Source organism: Dipodomys merriami, unplaced genomic scaffold (assembly GCF_024711535.1).
Source record: "Dipodomys merriami isolate MVZ:Mamm:240054 unplaced genomic scaffold, mDipMer1.0.p SCAF_201, whole genome shotgun sequence".
Classification (NCBI taxonomy): Eukaryota; Metazoa; Chordata; class Mammalia; order Rodentia; family Heteromyidae; genus Dipodomys; species Dipodomys merriami.
In genome coordinates this window covers 327,501-352,319 of record NW_027203394.1, presented here as the reverse complement: position 1 = coordinate 352,319, position 24,819 = coordinate 327,501, and the positions used below count along the sequence as shown (strand labels likewise).

At 54.3% G+C, this 24,819-nt stretch overlaps 2 protein-coding genes across 9 annotated transcripts; both read left to right on the top strand.

Moving 5' to 3' along the window:
- The first annotated feature begins 895 nt into the window (after positions 1–895).
- Positions 896–11,122, top strand: Tmed7 (transmembrane p24 trafficking protein 7). Its single transcript, XM_070031505.1, has 3 exons — positions 896–1,246; positions 6,625–6,870; positions 8,422–11,122. The coding sequence occupies exons 1-3, from the start codon at positions 1,010–1,012 to the stop codon at positions 8,656–8,658; spliced, it is 720 nt and encodes a 239-aa protein (XP_069887606.1). The 5' UTR covers positions 896–1,009; the 3' UTR covers positions 8,659–11,122.
- Positions 11,123–11,858: 736 nt separating this feature from the next.
- On the top strand, positions 11,859–22,670 carry Ticam2 (TIR domain containing adaptor molecule 2). Of its 8 annotated transcripts, XM_070031498.1 has the most exons (4): positions 16,495–16,761; positions 17,849–18,005; positions 18,618–18,770; positions 21,644–22,670. In XM_070031498.1, exon 4 carries the CDS (start codon positions 21,704–21,706, stop codon positions 22,430–22,432), a length of 729 nt encoding a protein of 242 aa, XP_069887599.1. In that variant the 5' UTR covers positions 16,495–16,761; positions 17,849–18,005; positions 18,618–18,770; positions 21,644–21,703; the 3' UTR covers positions 22,433–22,670. The 8 variants fall into 8 exon arrangements, with proteins under 8 accessions (XP_069887603.1, XP_069887598.1, XP_069887604.1 ...); XM_070031501.1 differs by lacking the exon at positions 17,849–18,005; XM_070031499.1 differs by lacking the exon at positions 18,618–18,770.
- The last annotated feature ends 2,149 nt before the right edge of the window (positions 22,671–24,819 follow it).

Genomic DNA, 24,819 nt, shown 5'->3' with positions numbered 1-24,819 from the left:
GACCCTGACACTCTTCTCACTAAAAAGTTGAAAGTGGAACTGTGGCACAGAGTGGTAGAGCCCTAGCTTTGAGCAAAAGACAGCTTGGGGACAGCGCCCAGACCCCTGAGTTCAAGTCCCATTACTGAAAATAATAATAATAATAATAATAACCTACCCCATCATACTAGGTCTGTAGCCTAAAATCACCTCCCCAATGGCCAGAGATGAGCAACCGGAGCTCACGGGCCGTCTCACGAGCTGTGGGCCTCCAGACTGGGTTGCTGGCCTGCGAGTGTCGGCCACCGACCTGGGGGGCTGCTCCGGATCGTGAAACCAGGAAGAGCAAAGCAGATCTACCCTGGGGGACGCCCTTAACCGATCGCCAGGCCAAATGTGGGGACAGGGCGTAAGCAACCAGCCCCGAGCCAGGAAGGGGCAGAGGGGAGATCAGAACCCGCGACTTCGGCACGGCAGTGTCGGCGAAGCCTCTGCACCCGGGACTGACTTCTCTGGGTAAAATGAGTCCTCATCGGGCCCCGCCCCTCCTCCGAGCCCCGCCCCTCCTCCGGGCCCCGCCTTCCCTGGCTCCACCCCGCGGCATCTCGCCAATAACGGAGGACTCCTGGCCCCGCCCCTCCACCTGGCCCCGCCCCACGTCGTGATGCAGGCCTGGAGGACTCCTGGATAGGCCCCGCCCTCCACCTGGCTCCGCCCTCACGCTGGCCACGCCCCTCATCCCCGCGGCCTCCCGTGCTTCCACGTACGCACTCCGACGACTCGCCCCCCTCCCCACTCTGGGAAGTCCCCATCCGGGTGACCGGAGCAGGTGCCCGCAGGCCCCGCCCCTTCCGCGCCAGCGCTCGCCCTCACTTCCGGCCGCTCCTCCGCTCCTCCGCCGGCACTGCCTCGGCTCCGCGGTCGCTGCTGCCCGGGCGCAGGCCTCGGGGCGGCCCTGTCCGAAGGCTCGGGGCGCTCCGCTCTCCCCCGCACCCCCGCGCCGCCCGGCGGAGGCCGCCGCCGCCCGGGGATGCCGAGGCCTGGGGCGGCGCCGCGCGGGGCGCCCGCCGGGAGCCGTTGGGGCTGCGGGCCGCTCGCGCCGCCGCGGCCGCTGCTGCCGCTGCTGCCGCTGCTGCTGCTGCTGCCGCTGCTGCTGCTGCCGGGCCCCGGCGGCGCCTCCGAGATCACCTTCGAGCTGCCGGACAACGCCAAGCAGTGCTTCTACGAGGACGTGGTCCAGGGCACCAAGTGCACGCTGGAGTTCCAGGTGCCCGCGGGCGGCGGGGCCGGGGCCGGGGGGGGGGGGGCGCGGGGAGCGGGCCGGGGCGGGGGGCGCGGGGAGGGGCGGGGCGGGGCGGGGGCGCGGGGAGGGGCCCGGGTGGGAGGAGCCTCAGTCCGGGTGGGAGGAGCCTGGGCCCTGGTGGGAGGGGGCCCAGGGCCCTGGTGGGAGGGGCCCGGGGTCCGGGTGGGAGGGGCCTCAGCCCGGGTGGGAGGGGCCTCAGCCCGGGTGGGAGGGGGCCCAGGGCCCTGGTGGGAGGGGCCTCAGTCCGGGTGGGAGGAGCCTGGGCCCTGGTGGGAGGGGCCCAGGGCCCTGGTGGGAGGGGCCAGGGCCCTGGTGGGAGGGGCCAGGGCCCAGTGGGAGGGGCCCGGGGTCCGGGTGGGAGGGGCCTCAGCCCGGGTGGGAGGGGCCTCAGCCCGGGTGGGAGGGGCCCGGGCCCTGGTGGGAGGGGGCCCAGGGCCCTGGTGGGAGGGGCCTCAGTCCGGGTGGGAGGAGCCTGGGCCCTGGTGGGAGGGGCCCAGGGCCCTGGTGGGAGGGGCCAGGGCCCTGGTGGGAGGGGCCCGGGGTCCGGGTGGGAGGGGCCTCAGCCCGGGTGGGAGGGGCCTCAGCCCGGGTGGGAGGGGCCCGGGCCCTGGTGGGAGGGGGCCCAGGGCCCTGGTGGGAGGGGCCTCAGCCCGGGTGGGAGGAGCCTCAGTCCGGGTGGGAGGAGCCTGGGCCCTGGTGGGAGGGGCCAGGGCCCTGGTGGGAGGGGTCCGGGTGGGAGGGGCTTCAGCCCGGGTGGGAGGGGCCCGGGCCCTGGTGGGAGGGGGCCCAGGGCCCTGGTGGGAGGGGCCAGGGCCCAGTGGGAGGGGCCCGGGGTCCGGGTGGGAGGGGCCCGGGTCCTGGTGGGAGGGGCCAGGGCCCAGTGGGAGAGGCCCGGGGTCCGGGTGGGAGGGGCCTCAGCCCGGGTGGGAGGGGCCCGGGCCCTGGTGGGAGGGGGCCCAGGGCCCTGGTGGGAGGGGCCTCAGCCCGGGTGGGAGGAGCCTCAGTCCGGGTGGGAGGAGCCTGGGCCCTGGTGGGAGGGGCCAGGGCCCTGGTGGGAGGGGTCCGGGTGGGAGGGGCTTCAGCCCGGGTGGGAGGGGCCAGGGCCCTGGTGGGAGGGGGCCCAGGGCCCTGGTGGGAGGGGCCAGGGCCCAGTGGGAGGGGCCCGGGGTCCGGGTGGGAGGGGCCCGGGCCCTGGTGGGAGGGGCCAGGGCCCAGTGGGAGAGGCCCGGGGTCTGGGTGGGAGGGGCCTCAGCCCAGGTGGGAGGGGCCCGGGGTCCGGGTGGGAGGGGCCTCAGCCCAGGTGGGAGGGGCCCGGGGTCCGGGTGGGAGGGGCCTCAGCCCGGGTGGGAGGGGCCCGGGCGCAGTGAGAGAGGTCCGGGTGGGAGGGGCTCAGGGCCCGGTGGGAGGGTCCTCAGCCCGGGTGGGAGGGGCCCAGGGCCCGGTGGGAGGGTCCTCAGCCCGGGTGGGAGAGGTCCGGGTGGGAGGGGCCCAGGGCCCGGTGGGAGGGGCCTCAGCCCGGGTGGGAGGGGCCTGGGATGGGGGAGAGAGACTGGTGGTGTGGGGGCGGGGCTTGACCAAGAGAGGAGGGGCTCTGGGCAGGGGCGGGGGGCGGGGCCTGAGTTCCTGGATGGGGCGGGGCTTGCGGCCTGGGGCGGGGCCTGGGATTCTTGGGCGGGCGGGGCCTGTGGTCTGGGGCGGGGCCCGGGGATGGTCCTGGTGGCCCAGGTCGTCCAGGCCCACCCGAGAGCCTCCTCCAGGCAGCCCACCCACGCCGACGGGCTTGGTTTTCCACCCAGACGCGGGCTCCACCTGGGAAGCCTGCTGAGTTGAACGGAGCCAGGTCTTTTCCAGGGAGCTAGGCCCGGATCGCCCCCCTCCAGGTCCCAGCCCGCACCCGCGTTCGTCTTTTCTCGCTGTTGCACCGCCGTTTTCATTTTCCTCGCTCCTGGTCAGCCGTGCCCGGAGCTCGGACCCGCCCCCGTGCCGCACCCCGAGCCCCAGGCTCCCGACCCGCGCCGCTCTCCCCTCCTCCCCGGCTCTCCCCCAGCGAGCGTCCTGGCCCATAAGGAAGCCCTTCGCGGTTCGGGGATTGTGTAAAAAAGACAGTTACTCATCCGAACGCGAGCTTCCGGTCTCCTCGGCGGGAGCAGTCAGCGGTCACACCGCTGTGGCGTGTGCCCCTGGGTGCTAGTGACAGCAGTGATGGAACACGGGGTGCCGAGCCACCTGCCTGGCCCCAGCCCCGCCCCCCCCAGGCTGGTGCACCTAAGTAGTACCCACTCACAGGCTGCGCTGATCAGTAAGTAGAGGGTGTGCGTCTCATTTGAAGGATCCACGAGCGATTCCTTTAAATCTTGGTTAGTGTCTGTGTGTGTGTTGGACCTGGGGCTTGAACTCAGGGCCGGGGCTCCGTCCCTGAGCTTTTCTTTGCTCAAGGCTAGTGCTCAGCTACTCAAACCACAGCCCCATTTCTGGCTTTTTTTTTTTTTTTTTTTTTTTTTGCTGGTTAATTGGAGATAAAGAGTCTAATAGACTTTTGTGTCCAGGCTGGCTTTGAACCACAATCCTCAGGTCTCACCCTGTTGAGCTGCTAGGATTCCCAGCATGAGCCATGGGTTCATTTTAAACTGAACTTGAAAGGATGAATTGTAAGCACACTGGTAAGGGAGACAGGGAGGAGCCCGTGGTGGGTGTGCACAGGGGAATATTCTGGGTTGCTGCGCAAGTAATTTGTACAGGTAGAGAGGATAGACAGGGTGCTCTGAGTACATGTGGAAGACAGATGGTTGAAGACCATTTTGGTGTCCAGGCAGGGAGTAGTAGTGGTTTACAGTAGGAAGGCATCAATAGGGAAGGGAACAAGAGGAAGGATTGGAGAGTATGCTAGGTAAAGGCAGCAGGATTTGGTAATGATTGGGTTATTACTGGCTGGTGAGGGAGGGGCTCATGAGACCCCAACCCTTAGGGTTGCTTCAATTCACGGTTAGGACCAAGGCACATCCACACACAAGGAAATCACAGACCTTTCCATGTGACACACAAATCAGCATTTGTGTTTGCATTTAGTTCTTACATGGGAGGCTTGGTGCAGCCCCTCCACCAAGCGTTTCAAGTGCTCTCGGGAAAACTTGATGTAAAGTAGGGTCTATTCCTTTTGTACTGGTGACACAGACTTAGCCCCAAGGCCGCCACACTGAACAGTAGCAGGTTCGGTGTGGAGTCCTGGTTGAACTGGTTACTGCCTCCCTAAAGCACGGCTGACTTTCACCCAGGGAGCACTGGAAGTGCACCACAGGGAGCCGGCTGGCGAGGATGGAGGGGCCGCCAGGGAAGGCTTAGAGGGGCGCTCAGGTTTGAGTTGCGTCTAGAAGACAAAATGGGGTTCATGTTAGAATACGGCAGCCCAGAGCGGAACAGCGCCCGAGGCAGACTGTGAGTTGGAGCAGAGCGAGTCTGAGACGTGCCTTCCCGTGGCTGTGAGACTGTGTGGCTGAGACGTGCCTTCCCGTGGCTGTGAGACTGTGCGGCTGAGGTTCACTGAGCCGCAGTGGCCTGGCCGTGTGACCGGGTCTTCGGCTCTAGGGTGGCTTGTTGTACCAGCTTGTCAGCGTTTTCACAGCATCCACTGATGTTTGGTACCCTGCCTCCTTGAGGGTCTTCCCCCCACCCCCTCACGCCCCGAGGGGTGCCGGGGTGCTGCTCACGGTGCTTCAGATGAGGAAGTATCTGATACGGTGGATTATTTAGCCTCTGATGGGAGTGGGGTCGAGTTGGGGAGCCCCGAGTCAGAAGGGGAGACACATGGTGAGCAGCCCCATCAGGAAGCTGACAGCAGTGCATTGTGGGTTAGAAGTGGGAGGAAGGGGATGAATCTGAGGGTCAGAAAGACAACATTTGCTACAATCATTTGGAGAGGTAAGGAAGAGCAGATTGGGAGGAACTCGATTTCCAGTGACCAGACAGGGTTAAAAGGTGCTGAGGACTAAGACACGATTGCTTGTTAGCAGTAAGAGGGGTGCTGACCTGGGATAAAGTTTAGTGTGTGTTTATTTGATTATTCAGAGCACAGTGGTCAAGTATAAGTGACTGAGTATATAGAAATAAAGAGTAATTGTTGCTCCTGGAGAAAAGGTTATTGACTTTTTGAGTTGACTTTTTAAGTTGGTAAGATTCAGATGCTTGCTTTTTGTTTTTGTCTGTTTGTCCTTTCTTTTTTTGGGGGGGGGGTCCTGACATGGAGCCTGAACTCTGGGCCTGGGCACTGTCCCTCAGCTCTTCAGCTCAAGGCTAGTGCTCTACCACTTGAGCCATAGCACCACTTCCGGCTTTTTTCTTTTTGCTTATATGGTGCTGAGGAATTGAACCCAGGGCCTCAGGCATGCAAGGCAAGCGCTCTACCACTGAGCCACCTTCCCAGCCCTGTGTTTGTCCTTTTTGTGTGCTGCTTATGGGGCCTGAACTCTGGGCCTGGGTGCTGTCCCTGAGCTTTTGTGCTCAAAGCTGGTACTCTACCACTTGAGCCTTTTGTTTGTTTGTTTGTTTTTATCTGGCCCAGTCTGCTAACCAATGCCTGTAATAATACCAGCTGCTCCGAAGGCCAGGGCGGGAGAACCATGACTTTCAGACCAGCCTGGGCAACTCAGCAAGCTCCTGCTTCAAGAAACAGAACAGGCAGGGTAGGGACGCAGCGCAGTGGTAGAGCACTTTGTGAGACAGGGGTCAATCCCCAGGAATGCCAACATTTTTTATAGACTCATTAATACTTCCACTATCGTACAGTTTTCCAAGCCTATAATTATATTTCACTTAATGATTGAAGTGATCTTGTAACATAGTTGAGTCACCTCCCTCAAAGTAACAAAGGGTCATATAAGTAACAGCTCTTCCTTTGAAGTCCAAAGTTCAAAGTGTTCTACTGATACACACACACACACACACACACACACACACACACACACACACATACATACACACACACACACACACACACACACACACACACACACACACACACACTGAGTCAATATTATGTTAACTTTCTGAGCTAAGTGACGGAGTGGACCTGAATTAACTTGCACATTGGCTATTTTGAAGTGATTGAATGTTCTGTCTCCTGTCATGAGAAAGATGTTCAGGTTTTTAACATTTTAAATAAAACAGAAATCCGAAAATCAGAAAATGTCAAAGTGAGTGTGATAGGTAAAGGCCCTGGTCCAGACCTTATTGCCGTGTTAACTTTGGTTGCTTTCTCAAACATGTTGGATGCAATGATCTCCTCTCTCTCTCTCTCTCTCTCTCTCTCCCCCCCCCTCCTTCCTTCTCCCTCCCCCAATCTCTCTCAGGTGATCACTGGTGGACACTACGATGTAGATTGTCGACTAGAGGACCCGGACGGCAAGGTGCTGTACAAAGAGATGAAGAAGCAGTATGATAGCTTTACCTTCACGGCCTCCAGAAATGGGACCTACAAATTCTGCTTCAGCAATGAATTTTCTACTTTCACACATAAAACCGTGTATTTTGACTTTCAAGTCGGAGAAGACCCACCTTTATTTCCCAATGAGAACCAGGCCAGTGCTCTTACCCAGGTAAATAAACTAGTTTAAAAAAAAAAAAAAAAAAGAGCTAGGCGCTGGTGGCTCACGCCTGTCATCCTAGCTACTCAGGAGGCTGAGATCTGAGGGTCGTGGTTCAAAGCCAGCCCAGGCAGGAAAATCTTTGAGACTCTTATCTCCAATAAACCACCAGAAAACCGGGAGTGGTGCTGTGGCTCAAGTGGTAGAGCGCTAGCCTTGAGCTGAAGAGCTGAGGGACAGCGCCCAGGCCCAGAGTTCAAGCCCCACAACTGACCAAAAATCAGTTTGATATATTAAAGGGAAGGAGCAGTTTGATCTACAAAAGCATAATGGGCTCTGTGAGAGTGAAGGGGTGTCGAGGTCAGAGCTCACGGTCCATCAGCCTTCCACTGCTGAGGCAAATACCTGAGGTGACCAGGAAGGTTTGCTTCCGCTCCCAGTGACCTTTCACCTCCTTCCCCGAGACTCCGCCCCTCCAGGCTCCAGCCCCTCTCTAGTGTGTGGTGCTAGCTGTCAAGTCTTTGGCATGAGGGCTTCTGGGGGACACAGCTCTCACTCAGTAGAAACATTGGTGGTGTTTCGGGGAAGCTTAGGAAGGCTGAGAGTTGGCGTGCTGTGAAGGGCGTCTGCGGCTGCTAGCTTGCATCGCATGTTAGGAGTGGTGTCACTGGGGCCCCAGTCGCCCGGCCTGCTGCTGCTTGGGCCTGCTGTCTGATTCCACTGCGTCTGCCTGGCCCTCACCCCAGGTGACCTGTTGAGGAGGAGTAGTGAGTCATCCGAGGAAAAGAGGTGTGGAAGGGAAATTGGGTTTGGTTTTGAGGAAAGGTTAAGAAGAGAAAGAACTTTAAAGCCACTGAGCAGGTGCTGCTTTATTTCCCGTTCAAATACAGTTGTTGACACTCAGAATACTTAAGGTCATATCTGAAAGCTGCCCAGCCGCGTGGTGAAAGCAGTCATTGGTCACCTGGCGGGCACAGCCTCCCCTGGTCTTCCAGTGCTTCCGGGTCCCTGCGGTCTCCTGCCGCGTCCAGGCGTTAGAGGCAGGCATCTTATGACTGCGCAGCAGCCTTCGCTCAGGTGCCTGAGTTGAGGCGAAGGCGTAAGCAGGGTGCGTGTAGCTGCTCTTGTTTTAAGAAACGTTCTCTGCAGTGCTTCGGGTGAGCACACTTCCTTAAGGCTATCGTTTACGTTCTTTTATTCCTTCTCTTTTTGTGTTAGCATGTATTAATTGTCCAAAGGGGTTCTGTCTTTCCACGTGTGCGTGTATGTGTGTACGCGTGTATAATGTGTGTGTGTGCGTGCACGCACGCACGCATGCATGTGGACTCCGGTCAGCTGCACTCTCTGTTAGTAAGTACCCTGCATCTGCTCCTTAGTGGATTTCGCTGTGTGGGAAGGAAGCTTGCTTAGTGAGTTCCTGGCTGCTGGGCAGCGGGTATGAGCGAGGGCTCGCGTGAGTGCTGGTGGACAGGTCAGCAGGGGCTTGGGACCAGAGGAGAGGGTGAGCCGGCTGGCTGAGCGCGCGGAAGCACTAAGCACGCTGACTGCGGTGTTCCTGTTTAGATGGAATCCGCCTGTGTCTCCATTCACGAAGCTCTGAAGTCTGTCATCGACTACCAGACTCACTTCCGACTGAGGGAGGCCCAGGGCCGGAGCCGAGCAGAGGATCTGAACACCAGAGTGGCCTACTGGTCTGTGGGAGAGGCCCTCATCCTTCTGGTGGTCAGCATCGGGCAGGTGTTCCTACTGAAAAGCTTTTTCTCCGATAAAAGAACCACCACGACCCGCGTCGGATCCTAGCTCCGGTGGGAGAGGCGAGGCCCCGTTTCCGTGGTGACAGGCCATCCTCTGATCTCCGGACCGAAGGACCGCCGCTGGCAGCATCTCAGCCCCTCGCTCTCCCCGGAGAGAGCTGAGGGCGCGTCCCCAAACTGCGGAGGATGCCTTTTGACCTCCTAACGGGGGAGACCCGCTGGGACTTCCGTGGGCTGTTCGTGATCAATATTCAACACCAGTGATCTACTTTTTTCTCGGTTGTTTGTATCTACTCTTCACACACTAAACTTTGGTATTCTGATTCCTTTTAATCATTTAAAAATACTTTTCTTATAGGTAGTTGATATTTTTAAAACCTTAGGTTTAACGTCTACATGTTATGGCGGAAGAGAGCTGCCTTTTAATTGTTTATAGTGAATAAAGTTGTGTTTTTAAGAAAACCAAATGTGATCTAACTAGCCCAAGCCCTATTCTGCACTGCTTATTTTTATGAGGGACAAATCTTACCATAGAAATGTTAGTTAATATTGATACAATATTAATTGATATATCATGTTATAATTTATTTCTCAGTAATTATTTCTCAGTAATGCCCAATTTTTTGTTGTTTGGGTTTATTCTAAAATTTGTAACTAGCACTGTGTTTGGGCTTTTTTGTTCTGTTTTATAAAAGCATTCTGACCCCACAGAAAATAGCTTAGTAGAGTTTATATAGACCTTGATTCTCAGACTGTTCTAACAAGTACAGTGAGAAAGTTTCTCTGGGTTGACTACACTCATGGTGTCTCCCGTGATTTTACAAACGGTGGGTGGCGCGTCATTTTACCACGTGTAGGCTGGCTCTTGCTTTTTGTGCTTCAGGTCATGCATTTGAGTTGGCGGTGTGACATTAGTATTGTAAGGGCCATACTTCGGTGTGGGTGTGAGGCACTGAGAAGTTTGAGGGGTGTGTTTTCTGTGTTCGCTCGTTTTGTTTCTAGAGTCTCTGGTTAGCAGCCTAAAGCGATTTATTTCAAAAGTTAGAATGCTTTGTGTGTTACCTATTTGATAATCTTCATTGTACTTCACTGAATGAGTATTAAATAATTCATAGTCCATACCCTGTAGGGTTTGGACTGTTTGTGTCTTAAAGCTGGTACAGATTGACTTGAGTGAACCAAAATGTTGTTCTGGATACTCCAGGATAGACTATGAGATGGCGGAAAATTGGTATCATGTGGAGAGACTGGGACATTTGATTCCTAGGACTCTGAATGGCAATTCTAGTCACTGAACTCTACTGACTAGAAGAAGTTAACTCTCAGTTCTAAGCTGTCTTACACACACACACACACACACACAGTCACACTCAGACGTTTGCACATTAGAGCAGAATGAATTGAAAGTGTCATGCTTGTCGCAGTATATGAGGGCGAATCTGTTTTCAGCACTTTGAAAGAGCTAGTCCTTATACACACTCTTTGTTAATGGGTTACAAAGAGCCGGTTAAGATGCGGCAGGTTTTATCTGTTGGGCCCTGGACTGATGTTGTCCTGGGCATTCTGTGAGACAGATCGGGAAGCTGAAAGGCCTGGCCTCCACGTGATGGAGCCCATGGCATATGTAAAAGGTTCTTTTCTGGTTGCCTACGGACACCGACGTGCTGAGATACTTGTGTCATTAAAGAGCCAGGTGCAGATCTTACTGTGTTTGGTAGAGACAGCGCACTCCTCTAACGGTGCCTCGAAAAGCTTCATGACGCGAGGCTGTTTCCATAAGTAACTTTTGGTGAGGGTATCAAGACATGGGCCTTGGCCGCAGGTGGACATCTGCTTCTCACCCATGTCCACCCCGATTGGAAGAGGGCCGTGTGCACACGTGTGAAGCAGTGTTCCGTGTCCCCCCCCCCCCCCCCCGTGTCATTCGGAACAGCCTCTGCTTCTGTAATCCTTCCATTACCAGCTGCAGAAGTGAGTTTCCCAAGTATGTATGGTCGGACACGATGACTGGGCAATACATGTTTGAATACCGTAGTTGTATAGATTTTTAAAGTAGAGGAAAGGATGGAAAGTGACTTGGTATGCAAGTTTATACTACAGTTTCAACCTGGTGAGGGTAAGTTTTGAGGTATTACTTTGCTAATAATCTATAAACATTCTTTTTTTTTTTTTCTATTAAAGAAATGGTTTGTAGTTCACAGCTTTCATCCGGGCTTCTTGATCATCTTCAAAGAAAAGGGGACTTTAAAGGAACTTTATTCTTTAGAGATATTTAAATCTACACTCTCTGTTGTCTGTTTCTGTCTGTAAACATGACATTTGTAGTTCAGTAGGACAAAGCAGACCCCCATGACTTGTTTTCAGAAATTAAACGAATTAATATATAAACAATTCAAGGAACTTTTTTTTCCATTTACTTTCGAAAGAAAAGGAAATTTCTCTTTAAAAGCTTGCTCCATGGGTCTGCGCTGACCGCTTTCTTGAAGAATAAAGACGAAATCTTTGCGCAAGCGGACTCGGCGTGTCTCTGTCGGGCCTGGCCTGTTAAGCGCCTGGTGAGCGCAGTTGGTAGGGTTGGACGGGAGAGGCCCCATCTGCTTTCCTGCCTGACCTGTACCCGGCCCCTACGAGCTCTCGCGGAGATTACCTTTCAATTAACTGTACGTACTCACCGGTCAGCTTTTCCCTCGGGTCTGGCTCCGGGACACAGTTCTGCAGGAGTGGCAGGGAGCGGGTAGGAGTACAGACGGGTGTCTGGGACGCCTCTCCTGGACGCACCCTCCTCCCTCGCAGTGTTCTTCCCCGGGCGGCGTGGCTAGCGGAGCTTCAACGCCAGCCTTCCCAGTTGGGCCTGGAGCCCGCTGTGTGGACACTGTGTGAAGGACGGACGGGCCCCGCCCCCCGCATCTCCCCCGAGCCAGCGCTCTGCCTGTGGACTTCACTGCTCCCACTCACTCATCTGCCAGGGCAACCTGCTTTAAAGCTTTGCTGATATATATGGTCCTTAAAAACTACACATGCCCACCATGCCTGGCATCCTGGCTACTCAGGAGGCCGAGATCTGAGGATCCCGGTTCAAAGCCAGCCCAAGCAAGAAAGTCCGTGAGACTCTTCTCTCCCATAAACCACTCAGAAAACTGGAAGTGGCGCTGTGGCTCCAGTGGTAGAGCGCTCACCTTGAGCTGAAGAGCTGAGGGACAGCGCCCAGGCCCAGAGTTCAAGCCCCACGACTGACCAAAAAATACCACATGACACGGTAGGGAAGGGTGTGTCTGCCCATGTCATCGCGAGCTGACCCCAGGAGCCTCACCGGCTTGATGGAACAGAAGATAGCGATGCAAGTTACTAATACCACAGGTGTTGGAACAGAATGGACCAGGGCCAGGTCCACTAAGGCCGGGTCAGCACTTGAGTGGTTCAGTGACTCGTTCAGGTATATGGGTCTCCTCCTCACCTCTTGCCAGAAGTTGAAAAGCGTGTTCTTGGGCTGCGGGCATGACTGGAATGCAGGGCGCTGGCCTGGCAATCCCCAGCGTGGCCAGAAACAACATCAACAGAAAAAGCAAAAACAACAACGAGCTTCTCACTTAACAGCAAAGATGGTATTTTGATCTCTTTCAAGACTAAATTCTGCAGGGAAGTACAGGGCAGGCGATCCTATTTTTCCATGCTTGTTTCTCCATCTGATGGAAAAACAAGTTTAGAAGTCGAAGTTGCGCTGGTCTGCCATCTTGTCTGTGCTGGCGATTGCTAACAGCTCACTACCATCCTGAGAAAGGTAAGCATGTATGATTTTTTTTTTTTTTGGCCAGTCCTGGGGCTTGAACTCAGGGCCTGGGCGCTGTCCCTGATCTCTGTGCTCAAGGCTAGCGCTCTACCACGTGAGCCACAGCACCACTTCTGGCTTTTTTCTGTGTTAGGTGGTACTGAGGAATCGAACCCAGGGCTTGATGCATGCTAGGTGAGCGCTCTACCACTGAGCCACTTTCCCAGCTCCCAACATGTGTGATTTAGGGAGCATTCTAAGCGCAGGTGGAGATGAGGAATTACCATGTGATCAGCACCTTGTTTGTGCTTTGACATCCCTGAGTCTGATGTCCTTTCAATGAGACCAATCTTCCTTGTGATTCTCACACCTTTTACGACATTTCTTCAAACCACCACATGCGGGTACTTGGCTCTGTGCCTGTGTCTTCCTCTGTAGCTAGCGCTGGTGGATGACTGAGTTCCTCACTCACCGTGGGCTGTGACAGATGCCATCTTCCAAAACGTTGCATTCTGCTGACTAGGTGGGGTACTACAGGTGTTCTTTAGGGACTGGCCCCGGTCCAGAGTTGCCGGAGTTGGAACCCCAAGGCGCGGGCTCTGGGGTTCCCCAGTAGGAGGGAAATTAAAGGGGGAAGCGAGGAGGAGCTTGAATTTGCCTACCGGTTCCCCAAACCCACTTCCCCTCCTCCTCCGCGCCTGGAGGCCAGCAGCTGCTTCCTCCTGCCCAGACTAAGCACAGCGCGGCCCAGCCCGGCCGGGTAGGCCATAGCACGCCCTGCCACCCTGGAGCCGAGGAGAGGAGACGGGCCGGGGGCTGCAGACCAGGCAAGATGGGGTCGGGGTGAGCTGGGTGGCAGCCAGGGTAGAGAGCACCAGGTCCCGGCCTGGCCTGGCGGCTGCACCCTGAAAAGACTGTGGGTGAGTGAGCTGGCCCTGCACCCTGTGGAAAGCCTTAACAACCTTCTATGTGTCCTCATCACCGTTGTTATTATTATTACTGCCGCCTTCCTTCTGCTCCCTTTGTTTTTGCTTTTCTTTCTTTCTTCCCCTTGCCAGCCAGGCCCGCATGCACAGCCCAGCCTGGCGCAGGTCTCCCCGTCCTCTTCCTCAGCACCCCCAAAGCAGCTGCAAAGCTCATGTTCAAACACCCGGAGGGGAACCCTCTCCAGAACCCCAGTGACTTCCCTGAATGGCTCCCAGGCTGCCCCAGGCCAGGCCTGGGCGGCGGGAGGTCTGGAGGTGTTGCTTTTGCCTGTCTAGCTTCTTGTTAATTGGGGTAAAAAGTAATCTGGGCTGGCAGCCGTGAGCAACTTTTCGATATGGTTTTAGGTCATCTCCAATTCCGTTATTATTCTTGAGTGTGGGTGACCGTCCTGGTCTTGAACTCGGGACCTGGGCGCTATCATGACATGCTTACTCCAGGCCAGCACTCTACCACTTGAGCCACAGCTCCCTCCCTGCTTTTTGGTGGTTAATTAGAGATAAGTGGCTCAGGACTTTCCCACCTGGGCGGCCTTCAAGCCTTGATCCATCATCTCAGCCTCCTGAGTAGCTGGGATTACAGGCGTGAGCCACAGGGCCCCTGGCTATTCCTGCTTTTTTTTTTTTTTTTCCAACACTCAAGTCATATGCTGGAGGTGATGACAGTTGCGTGATTCCATTTTGTGTCTGACTTAATTAAAAACTGGCTGAGCAAGGACCGAAGACAGAATGACTTACTGACTTATGAAGCACATAAATGTTACTGTTACGTTCATTGTGGGATTGTTGGTATAAATCATGGCTCTTCCCATCTGCTGCCACCTGCTCCTCACAGTATTCCTCACAGACATTTCACAAATTTCTCACAGTATTTAACGAATACATTCTATTAAGTATCACCTGTAAGCCTGGTGCCGGTGGCTCACGCCTGTCACCCTCGCTACTCAGGAGGCTGAGGTCTGAGGATCACGGTTCAAAGCCAGCCCAGGCAGGAAACTTTATGAGACTCTTATCTCCAATGAACCACCAGAAAACCAGAAGTAGAGCTGTGGCTCAAGTGGTAGAGCGCTTGCCTTGAACAGAAGAGCTGAGGGACAGCGCCCAGGCCCAGAGTTCAAGCCCCACAAGCCACAAAGAAAAGAGCTCATATTATACATTATTCTATTATTATATTTTATATTATTATGTCTTATATTGTATATTATATGTTATTATATATGCTTTTGCTTCTGTTTGGTTTCTTCTCTACAGCTAATTTGGGTAAAAAGTAATCTGGGGGCTGGGAAGGTGGCTCAGTGGTAGAGCGCTTGCCTTGCATGCCTGAGGCCCTGGGTTCGATTCCTCAGCACCACATAAGCAAAAAGAAAAAAGCCAGAAGTGGTGCCGTGGCTCAAGTGGTAGAGTGCTAGCCTTGAGCTGAAGAGCTGAGGGACAGCGCCCAGGCCCAGAGTTCAGGCCCCATGACTGGACCAAAAAAAAAAAAAAAGACTTACCAAAAGTAATCTGGGTTGGCAGTCATGAGCAACTTTTTGGTATTATATAACATATGTAATAATATGATATGATTATATAAAATATTATATTGTAATATACTGTGTATTGTATAATTATGTATGTATATGTGTACATATGTATACATACATATTATATATATTATATATGTATTATATAATACTGTAGCATAGTATATGATAACATCTATTATGTATAATATATGCTATTATATAACTATATAATAGTATGTAATATAACATTATACATATGTGTGTGTGTATAGATAGATAGATAGATGGATGGATAGATAGATAGATAGATAGATAGATAGATAGATAGATAGATAGATAGATAGATAGATAGATGGATAGATGTCCCTGCTCTGGTCTTGCCCCTCTACTATCTTTCCTTTAAATAGCAGTGGCTTTTTTCTCTGCCGTGTCCACACTTTCACTTCCCTTCGAAACCTCGGGGTGGCCTCTCCTCAGAGTCCCAAGCACCAAATTCTTACCATGCTTTTTACAGTCATGACTGCCCCTCGGGTCTCATTTCACAACTTCCCCTCCCCCTCCCCTCCCCTCCCCCTCCTCTCCCCTCCCCCTCCCCTCCCCTCCCCTCCCTTTCCCCTTCCCCTCACCCACCCCTCCTCCTCCCCCTCCCCTCCCCTCCCCTTCCCCTTCCCCTCACCCACCTCTCCCCCTCCCCTCCCTCTCCCCTCCCCTTCCCCTCCCTCTCCCCTCCCCTTCCCCTCCCCTTCCCCTCCACCTCCCCCTCCCCTCCTCTCCCCCTCTCCTCCCCCTCCCCTCCTCTCCCCCTCCTCCTTCCCCTCCCCTCTCCCTCCCCCTCCCCTCCTCTCCCCCTTCCCCTCCCCTCCCCCTCCCCCTCCCCTCCTCTCCCTCTCCCCCTTCCCCTCCCCTCCCCCTCCCCCTCCCCTCCTCTCCCCCTCCCCCAGGTGGCCGGGCATCTGTGGTGAGCTTCCTGTTCATTCCCTGCATTCCCTGGCTTTTCCTCTCCGTGCTCCGGTCTCCGGGGTTCCTCTCCGGTCTTGACTTCCCTTCTGCTCGGGGTCCTCACGGCTGCTCCACAGTACGGGTCACCTTGGTCTATGGGGGCGACCTTTTGAGATCTCCAGGGGATCCCCCCCTAAACACGCACACTGCCAGGCCCTCCATACACAGAGCGAGCTTTTTATGTTTTCCTACACATCCAGACCTGTGAGAGTTTAATTTGCAAGCTAGGCGGCGTCCTAAGAAATGAACAGCCGGGCGCCGCTGGCTCACGCCTGTCATCCTGGCTACTCAGGAGGCTGAGATCTGAGGATCGCGGTTCAAAGCCAGCCCGGGCAGGGAAGTCTGTGAGACTCTTGAAAGGCTTCCCCAAGAAAACCACTCGGACACTGGGTCCCAAACCAAGGAAAAGAAATAGAGTGTCAGTAGCCTGACAGACGTCCTCGTGGGTAGAGAGCAGCAGCGGGGCTAGGGTCCCGTGGACGGTGACAGCTGGACACGGCGTGGTGGAAGGGGTTAACATTTGCAGTTGTAGCTGCCCAAACAAGGGAGGGGGAAATTGCATTTGGGGGAGAGGCTGCCATTGGAGATCGCAGCTACTACCTGTCACCTGATTGCAGGGAAAAGCCGGTGTCACCTGATTTCAGGGCAAGTTTAGTTTTTGCCACACGGCTAAGATGTTGCTCCGTTTTTGGTCGGTTCTGGGTGGAGGGCTGCGGTAGGCTGCACAGTGGAGGTCTCTCTCCTGGCCCTGCGTCCTGCTGGATGATGGGTGTGTTGCACGGACCTGTTTGGGGGAGGAGCCTGAGGTATTGCCCCAGGGCATTTGATTGCCATCTGGTTGGTGAAGGCTCCCGCTCTTTCCTTGAGGATGTCTTGCGGGCATCTAAGAAAGCGAGGTAAGATTAAAACTGAAGCAAAAGTGGCTTTAAAAGGACCCAGCAGAGGTAAAATCCCTGTGGCTAGCAGACTGTCGGCAGGCCTGTAGCGAGGAGGCCGAGTCCCTGGTGCGGAAGTTAGTAGCAAGTTTGTCTAGTTCCTGTCTATTTTCCCCCACCTGTCCAGATCCATTTATATAGTAGCAACCACGGAACAAGATGCACGTCTCTCTCGTCTTTTTCTCCCGTGAGGAGGTGCGGGGCTCTCCTATTTTGGAGTGTGACATCAGCCAAAGAATTGAGTTTGTAAAAGGCGTAGGACCTCAGGGGTACCCCCGAGAGAGAGGAGAGTAGCCATTTGGTTCGATGTTGGTTAGATGTTACGGCATGGTAGACTTCCACCAGACAGCCCTACGGAGATGACAAAGGGTACTAAGTTCACTCCGCCCCAGGACGGGGAGAAAAATGGCCCATCTCTGTTAGCCTGGATGTGGGTTGAAGAGGAGGGTGCAGAAGGTTTTGAACTCCGTGTAGGGTCTGGAGAGACCAGAATGCAGGGCTGGCCAGGCAATGGAGATGTCCCTTTGACATATGTTGGAACCTGACAGGACACTTGTGGATTTACAAGTCACCGAGGAGTTACAGGTTGTATAGCACGGCAGGGCACGGGGGAATTTGTATAGTGCAAGCGGAGATTTGGGGGCCCGCAAGTGGAGATTTGGGGGCCGCAGTGATATGGGTGAGGAGCAAGTTCTATTTTTAGCAGAAATGTTAAGTGGTCCCAGAGCCAACAAGCTGTTGTCATTAGAAGCTTAGAGAAGGAGAGACTGGTTTAGCAGGTTTCTCCAGGAAAGGGGCTTGTAGAAGGAGAATTTTGTTGTTGGTGTTGTTGGCGATCTCCATGTCCCGGGTAATCACATCCTGAAGTGCAGCCGGGCCTGTGGTAGATGGAAAGAAAGAGATGATGTGGCAGGAAGGCTGAAGGGAGAGGCCACGCTCTGCCGCAGGCTCTGAGGGAGGAGGCTATGTTGGGGGAGAAGGGGGAGCAGGGGTTCCGAGGGAGGGCTTAGAGAGACAAACGTTGCGGTGGGCATCCTTCCTCGGCCAGTAAGAGTCCTGAGCAGCCGGGGAGAGGAATCATCCCCCCACGATTCACGGGTCCCCCCGCGCAAAGGCCCAGAGAGAGTCCCAGAGCTTGGTACCGAGCCTCTCGGAAGTCAGCGATGGAATCTGGGTTCCCAGAAGGAGCTCACACACCAAGGAAGGTGGGTGGATGTGGATGGCCGCTGGTGGGGGTGAAGTGGGGGTGCTAGGAGATGGGGGAGACCAGCTCAGGGGGAGGGGGGTGATTTTCTGGGTGGGCTGGAGGGGTTGGGGTTCCCAGAGCAGCTAGGATTTCACAAGAGGGGAGAAGAGCAAGGTTGGTGGACGTCAGAGTCCCGACCTGAGTCATGGCACCAAACTAAGGCTTCCCCCGGAAAATCACCGGGACACGTGGTTGCATACCCAGGAGAAGGAGTTTAATGTCAGTAGCCTGACAGGCGTCCTTGTGGGGAGAGAGCAGCATCTGAGCTAGGGTCACGTGGACCGTGACAGCTGGACACGGCGTGGTGGAAGGGGTTAACATTTGCAGTTGTAGCTGCACAAACAAGGGAGGGGGAAATTGCGTTTTGGGGAGAGGCTGCCATTGGAGATCACAGTCACCCGTGTCACCTGATTTCAGGTAAAACCGTGTGTCACCTGATTTCAGGTAAAAGCCTGCCTCACCTAATTTCAGGGAAAGGCAGTTTTGTTTTTGCCGAAGGTCTGAGGCGGCAGACCAGGTGGGAAGATGGAGGGAGAGAGTCTAATAACCCTTACCTCCATTTAACCACCAGAAAACCAGTAGTGGCGCTATGGCTCAAGTGGTAGAGCGCTCGCCTTGAGCTGAAGAGCTGAGGGACAGCACCCAGGCCCTGAGTTCAAGCCCATGACCACCACCACCAACAGCAAAAGGAAATTAACAGTAACTAAGCACACAATAGAAGAAGGTATGCTGTGATCGATTACCATCGCTCATCTGTGCCTTGCAGCCGCCATTAAATAAAGTATAGGTTACCTGAGCTCAGTCACTGCCAGGACCGCTCATCCCCCTGCTGGACAGCTACTGCATGACCCCTGCGTGGTAGTGGACATGCTGGATCAAGAGAGGGTCTCACGCTGGGTGGGAGCGGTAGCACACACAAGCAAGACTTAACCACACTGCTCAGAACAACAAGCAACTTAAACCTTACAAATGCATCATTTCTGATATTCACTGTTTCTAGTCCTGGGCCTGGGCACTGTCCCTGAGCTCCAGGCCAGCAGTCTACCACTTGAGCCACAGCACCACTTCCAGCTTTATCTGTGGATGTGGAATGAAGGAATCGAACCCAGGGCTTCAGGCGTGCTAGGCAAGCACTCTACCACTGAGCCACTTTCCCAGCCCCATGAGATTCTTACCTCTAATTAAGCACCAAGAAGGTTGGAAGTGGAGCCATGGCTCACGTGGTAGAGCGCTAACCCTGAGCAAAAGAGCTCGGGGACGGCAACCAGGCCCTGAATGCAAGCCCTAGGACCAGCAAACACACATGAAGGGAAGGAAGGAAGAAGGAACAGCACTTCCCACAACTGTCAGCCAGCACCCCAGGCTGCAGAGAAATACGGGGCGCATTCTTCACGCCAAAGCACTTCAAAAAGCTCCTCGCTACCTGCTGGTATTTGCCTAGTGCAAAGCAATCATAGCGTGTTTCTTTCTCTGATACCCAAACGTCTGTGGAAACTGCACACACACACACACACACACACACACACACACACACACACACACACACACACACACACACACACACACACACACACACACACACACACACACACACACACACACACACACACACACACACCACCATCACCACCTGCAAAATATCTCCCATCTTGGTCTAGGTAGTGTGAAGTGCTCCCATCACAGAGTTTGGAATCACATGATGCTTGAACAAGGTACCTGCTTTGTGGGACCTAACTGTCCATCGAACCATCCTGTCTTTACATCAGTAAAACCCAGCAGGTAGGCCGGGCGCTGGTGGCTCATGCCTGCCATCCTAGTTACTCAGGAGGCTGAGATCTGAGGATTGCAGTTCAAAGCCAGCCCAGGCAGGAAAATCCCAGAGACTCTTCTCTCCAATAAACCACTCAGAAAACCAGTAGTGGTGCTGTGGCTCAAGTGGTAGAGTGTTCGCCTTGAGCTGAAGAGCTGAGGGACAGTGCCCAGGCCCAGAGTTCAAGTCCCATGACAAACAAAAAATAAACAAATAAACAAAAACCTGGCAAGTTGCTGTGTAGCACAAGTTTCCCGTGAGCCCTGGTTATTAACAACAATCAAGGATTTACTAAGAGCAAAAATATGAATTAAACAAGTGACACAGTGGTTGCTTTTACAGACATCTGCCACCAGAGGGCGGTGTTCAGACAAGAAAGAGGATCTTGGTTCAAAGCCAACCCAGGCAGGGGAGAAAAACAATTCCTCAAAGGGCTGGGAAGGTGGCTCAGTGGTAGAGCGCTTGCCTTGCATGCATGAAGCCCTGGGTTCGATTCCTCAGCACCACAGAAGCAGAAAAAGTTACAAGTGGTGCTGTGGCTCACGTGGTAGAGTACTCACCTTGAGCTGAAGAGCTGAGGGACAGCGCCCAGGCCCAGAGTTCAAGCCCCACAACAGGAAAAAAAAAATTCCTCAAAGACTCCATCTCTAAAATAACCAGCTAAAAAAAAAGGCAGGCTGGAGAAATGGCTCAAGTGGTAGAGCACCAGCCAAGCCAGCAGGAGGCCTCGAGTTCAAATCTCATTACCACCAAGAATAAAAGTTTCCTTAATCTGGCTTGATGTACCAGTGTAACTGAGGCATATTTGATACTGGATGGAAACCAAGGCCACTGGCGATCAGGCCAGTGACATGGGTACTAACATACCATTGACATGCCACGCCTACTTCAGAGATGAGTAGTAATATATTATTTTGTTTTAGTAGTAGTAGTAGTAGTATTTGCCAGTCCTGGGGCTTGAAGTCTGGGCCTGGGCGCTGTCCCTGAGCTTCTTTTGCTCAAGGCTAGTGCTTTACCACTTGAGCTACGGCGCCACTTCTGGCTTTTTCTGTGTGTGTGGTACTGAGTACTTAAACCCAGGGCTTCATGCATGCTAGGCGAGCACTTTACTACTAAGCCACACGCCTCACCCAAATAACTTTTTTTTCTTTTTTGGACAATATCATCCCTTCCTTTGATTTTTCCCCGTTTCCTTTGATTTTCTTCTCCCATTCCTGTTCACAAGTAAGGTGTGATTGTGTGTGTGTGTGTGTGTGTGTGTGTGTTGGTTCTGGGGCTTGAACTCAGGACCCGGGCTCTGTCCCTGAGCTTTTGTGCTCAAAGCTAGTGCTCTACCACTTTGAGCTACAGCTCCACTTCTGTTTTTTTGAGTGCTTATTTGAAGAGTCTCACAGACTTTCCTCTCCAGGCTGGCTTCGAACTGTGCTCCTCTCAGCATCCTGAGAAGCTAGAATTACAGTCATAAGCCACCGGTGTCCGGCTAAGATTTCATTCTTTTTGTTGTTGTTGATTGTGGGGCTTGAACTCTGGGCCTGGGCGCTGTCCCTCAGCTCTTCAGCTCAAGGCGAGCGCTCTACCACTTGAGCCACAGCGCCAACTCCTGGTTTTCTGGTGGCTCATTGGAGATCAGAGTCTCATGGACTTTCCTGCCCCAGCTGGCTTTGAACTGCGATCCTCAGATCTCAGCCTCCTGAGTAGCTGGGATGACAGGCATGAGCCGCCGGTGTGCCAGGCTAAGGTTTAATTCTGTTATTGACACTCTCTTCTGTTGTTATTTCTCCTTGTAGATTGGAAAGGAAATGCTGAGGAGCAGATAACGCTTTCTTCCCGTGCCTTGGACTCTTGCAATGGGTACCGGGAAGTCTAAAATAGACGCCTGCCCTCTTTCTCTCTCTTGGCATAAAAGCCGCAGCGTGGAGACGGCTGCGGGCCGCCGGGAGTCTGCAGCCGAGAGGGCCGGGGAAGCTGCGTCCTGTGACTCCGCAGGGCACGGTGGTGGTGTCGGCACAGAGGCCGGAGAGCTGGAGGAAGCCGGGGCCCAGGAGAAGGTTCCAGAAGAGGAAGCAGGACAAGACGTGTTCCTCAAGTTTGTGATACTGCACGCGGAAGACGACACCGACGAGGCGCTCCGGGTCCTGGAGCGGCTGCAGAACGACTTTGGCATCAGGCCGGGCCTCATCTTCGCGGAGATGCCCTGCGGCCGCCAGCACCTGCAGAATCTGGACGACGCGGTGAACGGCTCCGCCTGGACCATCTTGCTGCTGACCGAGAACTTCTTACGGGACACCTGGTGCAACTTCCAGTTCTACACGTCGCTGATGAACTCGGTGAACCGACGGCACAAGTACAACTCCGTCATACCCATGCGGCCCCTGAACAAGGCCCTACCCCGGGCCCGCACGCCCCTGGCCCTGCAAACCATCAATGCCTTGGAGGAAGACAGCAGCGGCTTCTCCACGCAAGTGGAGAGGATCTTTAAGGACTCCGTGTATAAGACACAACGGACTATATGGAGGGAGACAAGACACGCAGGACAAAGACAGTTTACCGGGGCTGGGAAGGTGGCTCAGTGGTAGAATGCTCTTGCCTAGCACGAATGAAGCCCTGGGTTCGATTCCTCAGTACCACACACACAGAAAAAGCCAGACGTGGCGCTGTGGCTCAAGTGATCGAGCGCTAGCCTTGAGCAAAAGAAGCTCAGGGACAGCTTCCAGGCCCTGAGTTCAAGCCCCAGGACTGGCAAGGAAAAAAAACAAAAAGACAGTTTACTGCCTGAAATAAAACACCCGCAGTATTTGACTGCTGGTGTGTAAATTCACTGGGTAATCTGAAATTGAGAAAGACAAAGTTCAAGAAAGATTTAACCGAAAGAGTACATGCTCTTAGAGAAGCCCATGGTCCAAGAGATTTCTGCAGGGCTAACATTGGCTGCAGGGGAGGGGGAGGAAGAAGGGGTATATTTGTGTGTGTGCGTGTGCACACGTGCGTGCATGCATGCACAGGTGCACACACCAATACTGCAGCTTGAATTCAGGACCCTCACACTCTTACGCTCTTCCCTTGGCTATTTGTGCTCACTCAAGGCTGGTGCTCTACCACCTGACCACACCTATACTTCCTACCTTTTGCTGATTAACTGGAAATAAGAATCTCATGGACTTTCCTACCTGGCTGGCTTTGAACCGCAATCTTCAGGTATCTCAGCCTCCCAAGTAGCTGGGATGACAGGTGTAAGCCACCAGTGGGAACCTTTTTGTGAATGAACTTAGAATTGTCAGCGTTTAAAGGCTACCCTAAGAAAGGTTATTGATTGGAGAAGAGAATGTGTAGCTAGCCATACACTTTCTAGAAGCTCTGCAAATGACACCCTGGTTTTACAGGCCAAGGACTGATACGGAAAGCTTTCAGGCTGGGGCGGGTTTCCACCAAACCTAACTACCAGGTGACAAATTGTGTTTCCTCCACTTTATTGTTTTTGTTTTTGTTTTGTTTTTGTTGGTCGTGGGGCTTGAACTTCTGGGCCTGGGCGCTGTCCCTCAGCTCTTCAGCTCAAGGCGAGCGCTCTACCCCTTGAGCCACAGCGCCACTTCCGGTTTTCTGGTAGTTCATTGGAGATAAGAGTCTCAGGGACTTTGCTGCCCAGGCTGGCTTTGAACCGTGATCCTCAGATCTCAGCCTCCTGAGTAGCTGGGATGACAGGCGTGAGCCACCGGTGCCGGGCTGTTTCCTCACTTTAAAACAGAGCCCGGAGCTCTTTATGGCTGGCCTGGAGAACGAAAGGAGATAAGGTTTTTACAAACACTGGAGGTGTTTGATAAATGGTTTCCATTCCATTATCTCCTGGGGCTGGAACACAGACTTCTTTGCAGCTTGGTTGGTGCGATTCTCATCCCCACGCTGGGCTTTTCCCCTCCCCGTATGCCCTGCTGGCACTGGAACCCTCTGTGACCGCTGCCCGTGAGACCAGGGCCACACCAAGGCCCGAGTGCCGGGAATGGGCTGTGCGCACAGCTCAGCAGGTCACGTGACTCTGCTTGGAACCCAAAGTTCACCTGAACCCTGGAACACCCCCCACCCCCCAGCTCACCACCATTCTCTGGTCCATTTTCTTCTTTCTTTGTTACCAATGTTATCTCGGGCTTGTGGGGGGGAGCAGCGTGGACCTCTCTGTTCTACAGAAAGACTCGTGGGGAGACAGAATCAGGAGGAGCCGGATCCAGGCTTTGGAGCCTCACGAGTCCTTACCTTGGCCCCTGTTTGCTGCAGTTCGTGAGATTACAGCTTGTCCCTCATTGTCACATACCACGGCTTGGACCCAGGCTCCCCCTGGGTCCAAGAGTGTGTGTGGAAGGGATTTAGCTGCCATTGCCAAAATTACTCTAGGTGTCTCTGGGGGGGGGGGGGGACGGGGTAGACATTGTGTTTGGATGAGATCCTGGGGGGTGCTCGTTATGTGTCTAATATTAAGAAATGACCTAGCCAGGTGCTGGGCTCATGTTGGTCATCCTAGCTACTCAGGAGGCTGAGATCTGAGGATTGCAGTTCAAAGCCAGCCCAGGCAGGAAAGTCTATGAGACTCTGATCTCCAATAAACTACTCAGAAAAAAACAGAAGTGGTGCTGTGGCTCAAGTGGTAGAGCGCTAGCCCTGAGCACAGAGAGGCTCAGGGACAGAGCTCAGGCCCTGAGTTCAAGGCCCAGGATAGGAAGCAAGGAAGGAAGGAAGGAAGGAAGGAAGGAAGGAAGAAAGAAAGAAAGAAAGGGAAATCTTAGATGGGAGAGAGTCTTGGCTGGCTTTTTTGTTGTTTGTTGTTGCTGTTCATGGGCCTGAACTCTGGGCCTGGGCGCTGTCCCTCAGCTCTTCAGCTCAAAGCGAGTGCTCTACCACTTGAGCCACAGCGCCACTTCTGGCTTTTTGTGTGTATGGGGTGCTGGGGAATCAAACCTAGGGCCTCAGGCATGCG